Here is a 3,741-nt window from a genome sequence, read left to right on the forward strand (position 1 = left end):
GGGATTGTTTTGAATCTATAGATCAGTTTGAGAATTATTGACATCTTAACAATATTAAATTTTCCAAGTCAGAAACACAGGATGTTTTTTTCTTTATTCAGGACTTTTTAATATCTTTCACCAATCCATTGTAATTTCCAGTGTACAGGTCATTATTTTCTTAAGTGTACAATTCGGTGGCTTTTAGTATATTCACCACTATCTAGTTTCAGAACATTTTTATACTCAACAAATAACCGTAGTCTCTTCTCTCCCCAGCTTTGGCAACTACTAATCTACTTTCTGTCTCTGTAGATTTGCCTATTTTAGACATTTCTTGTAAGTAGAACCATGCAATATGTGGCCTTTTGTATCTGGCCTCTTTTATTTAACACAATGCTCTCAGGGTTCATCCATGTTTTTGTGTGAATAAGTACTTCATTCCATTTTATGGCTGAACAATATTCCATTGTATGGCTGTGTCTATACTGCATTTTGTTTATCCATTCATCACTTGATGGACATTTGGATTACTTCCTCTTTTGGATATTATCAGCGATGCTGCTATGAACATATATGTGTGAGTTTTTGTGTGAATATATATGCTTTTATTTATCTAGGGCATATGATTAGGAGTAGAATAACTCTACATTTAACATTTTGAGAAACTGCCAGATTATATTCCAAAGCAGCTGTACCATACCCTTTTACATTCCCACCAGCTACGTGTGAGGTTTCTAATTTCTTCATCTTTGTCAGCACATGTTATTACCAGTCTTCCTAATGATAGCCGTCCTAGTGGATGCCAAGTGGTGTTTCATTATGGTTTTAATTTGCATTTACCTAATGATATGGAGCGTCTTTTCAAGTGCCTATTGGCCATTTATATATCTTCCTGCGAGAAATGCCTATTAGGATCCTTTGACCTTTTTAAATTGGTTTGTCTTTTTATTGTTGAGTTGTAAGAGTTTATATATCCGGATACTAGATCCTTATCAAAAACAGTTGGAAGTCTTCGTGTCATACTCTAATAAACATAATAACCAGACACTGTTATCAATAAGTTATAGTAAAATCTTAACCAGAAAGCATAGAAAATGAGATATCCATAGTGGGATTTGTTGTTAATGAAGAGTCAAATAACAAAGTTTGTTACAGAAAACCATTTTAAAGTATAGTATTATACTTCCCTTACATAGTAAAGATAGTATGTGAACCTATTTATATCTCTTAGAAGCTTATGGCCTTTTAAGAAGATAACAGAATGATGATTTTGTGAAAATACTTATGGTTAGATGGTTTTATACCCAGGCCATATGGGGAAAGTTACTTCTGTATCTCTAATAACTTATTTCCTTTATAATTTACTCTTTCTTCCTGCAAGTTAGGTAATACTGTATAGTGTTTGTTTAAGTTCTGGTGAATTTAGCATCTTCATTAGTTGATTTCTCGTTACTCTCTCACAGTAAATCTTAATAGTACCTTATCATTGCAGGAACATTTGACAATGTAAAATAATTTCAGATTTCAACAAAGGATGTTTGAAAACAACAAAGAAGCACAGTTAAAACAATTAATAGAATTACAATTCTATTCTGATAGCAAGATACAGAAAGAATAAGAAATTCTTACAGGATCCAGTGGCCTGAATTTTGAAGCATGAGTCTCAGGTTTAGCAATTACAATTGTTTTAAAGTTCAGTGAAATCGTTTTGAAAGTATTAGGCCCAAGCCAAAATTGAAACATAATTTAAATGAGTTCTGTAGTGGTCTAATAGCTGAATCAGGAAAATCATTATTATGAATGGAGACAACAGTGTCTCACATTCTCTAGTCAATGAGGAGTCTGTTTTGTGTTTGTGTTTTAAGATTTGGAAAGTTAGCAAGTTAAGCAAACACGTAATAAATTAGTAAATAAATAGACTAGGACATTTAGTTTTTCACATCATTCTAAAGTATATTATAAAGTTTATGCAAAATTATAAAGGATCCAGAGGTCCTTTAATCTTCTACAAGTGCTACTTTAAGCTACAGTGAATTTTTTTCTCTTGAATTTTTAAGAAAATTTGTTTCCTCCAAACAGTAAGTGGAATAATAGAGAATTGAAATTGGGTTTAGGAAAAAACATGTGTGAAGAGGCAAACTGATGAGTATATGATAATGAATTTTACTCTTTCGATACATAACTATCTTACTTGCATTTGCCTTTGTGGTACAACTATTAAAACANAATATATATATATACATATATATAAAGAATATATATATAGAATTTATATATATATATATATACACACACATATATACATATATATAAAGAATATATATATATACATATATATAAAGAATATATATATATATATAAAGAATATATATATATATATATATATATATGGCTAAGAGCAAGTCAAAGAGTTTACTGCCTATGTTTTCTAGGAGTTTTATGGTTTCAGGTTTTACATTTCAGTCTTTAATAATCCATTTTGAGTTTATTCTTGTATGTGGTATAAGAAAGTGATCCAGTTTCATTCTTTTGCATGTTTCTGTCCAGTTTTTCCAACATCATTTATTAAATAGACTGGTTTTACCCCACTGTATGTTCCTGCCTCCTTTGTCATAGATGAATCAATCAGGTAGGAGTGGGTTTGTATCTGGGCTCTCTATTCTGTTCCATTGATCTCTGTGTCTGTTTTTGTGCCAGTAGCATGCTGTTTTGATTACTATAGCTTTGTAGTATAGTTTGATATCAGATAATATGATGCCTCCAACTTTGTTCTTTCTCAAGATAGCTTTGGCTATTTGGGGTCTTTTATGTTTCCATATATATATTTTAGGATTATTTCTTCCAGTTCTGTGAAAAATGTCATTCGAATTTTGGTAGGGATTGCATTGAGTCTGTAAATTGCTTTGGGTAGTATGAACATTTTAACAACATTAATTCTTCCTATCCATGAGGACGGTATATGTTCAGCCTAATTACTTGCTATTCTCATATGTTGACTTTTGCTTGTTGCCATAATTTCTGTCTTCCCAATACAGTGCTCATAAGATCACTAATGATGATCTAGCTCATATCATTAGGATGAGTTAGTTTTGATTGCACTAGTTGTAGCCTCAGAGAGTGGAATTTCCTTTTAGTTTTCTTTTTTCAGGATGCTCAGAAATAATGGAGTTTTCCCTAAGAATTTTAGATATTCCAGTAATAATACCTTGTACCTTGGGGAATTTAGGACTAAATAAGAGTGTCTATAAAATTATGTCTGGCATATACATACTCAAATCATGTTAGCTGCTAGTATGATATTTCAATGTGTTTTGGCAGGAATTTAGCATTTAATGCTATAATATATATTTTTTTCACATCCAGAATGCATTTATATGCTTCCCATTTTGTTGTATTTTATATTTGAACATTTAAAGTATAATTCCTATTTTGAACATATGACAAAGGTTCTGCAATCCTAATGGATCATTAACACTAAATAGCCTACTAAAAAAAGAATTTTAAATCTTATTGAAAGGAATTTTAAGGTTCCCAATAGGTGTGACCCCTGTGGTCAGACTATAATCAACTACCTTTTAATAACAAGTACAAATATTATTAAAATTGTACACAGGTTAGTAACATTTGTATTATTGATATGTTTTCTTCCCTTGCAACATAATTGTGGTATAAATAGTGTTTCCAAAGGGCGAAATATCATATAAAAGTACATTTATCTGGTGTTTTCAATTACACACTTTTTATAGTACTGCATTTTTT

The 3,741-nt window shown here is 30.8% G+C and overlaps 1 protein-coding gene across 1 annotated transcript in view; it reads left to right on the plus strand.

Annotated features, from left to right (window-relative positions):
- Positions 1-3,741, plus strand: part of WDSUB1 (WD repeat, sterile alpha motif and U-box domain containing 1) — a gene marked incomplete at its 5' end in the record, with an annotated part of 47,378 nt that overhangs the window by 6,431 nt on the left and 37,206 nt on the right. The window contains 2 exons of the mRNA XM_019636821.1: positions 1,862-1,888; positions 2,494-2,500. Coding sequence (XP_019492366.1) covers positions 1,862-1,888; positions 2,494-2,500 — 34 coding nt within the window. The remainder of the gene's footprint in view (positions 1-1,861; positions 1,889-2,493; positions 2,501-3,741) is intronic.

The sequence above is a fragment of the Hipposideros armiger genome, unplaced genomic scaffold (genome assembly GCF_001890085.2).
Source record: "Hipposideros armiger isolate ML-2016 unplaced genomic scaffold, ASM189008v1 scaffold_30, whole genome shotgun sequence".
Classification (NCBI taxonomy): Eukaryota; Metazoa; Chordata; class Mammalia; order Chiroptera; family Hipposideridae; genus Hipposideros; species Hipposideros armiger.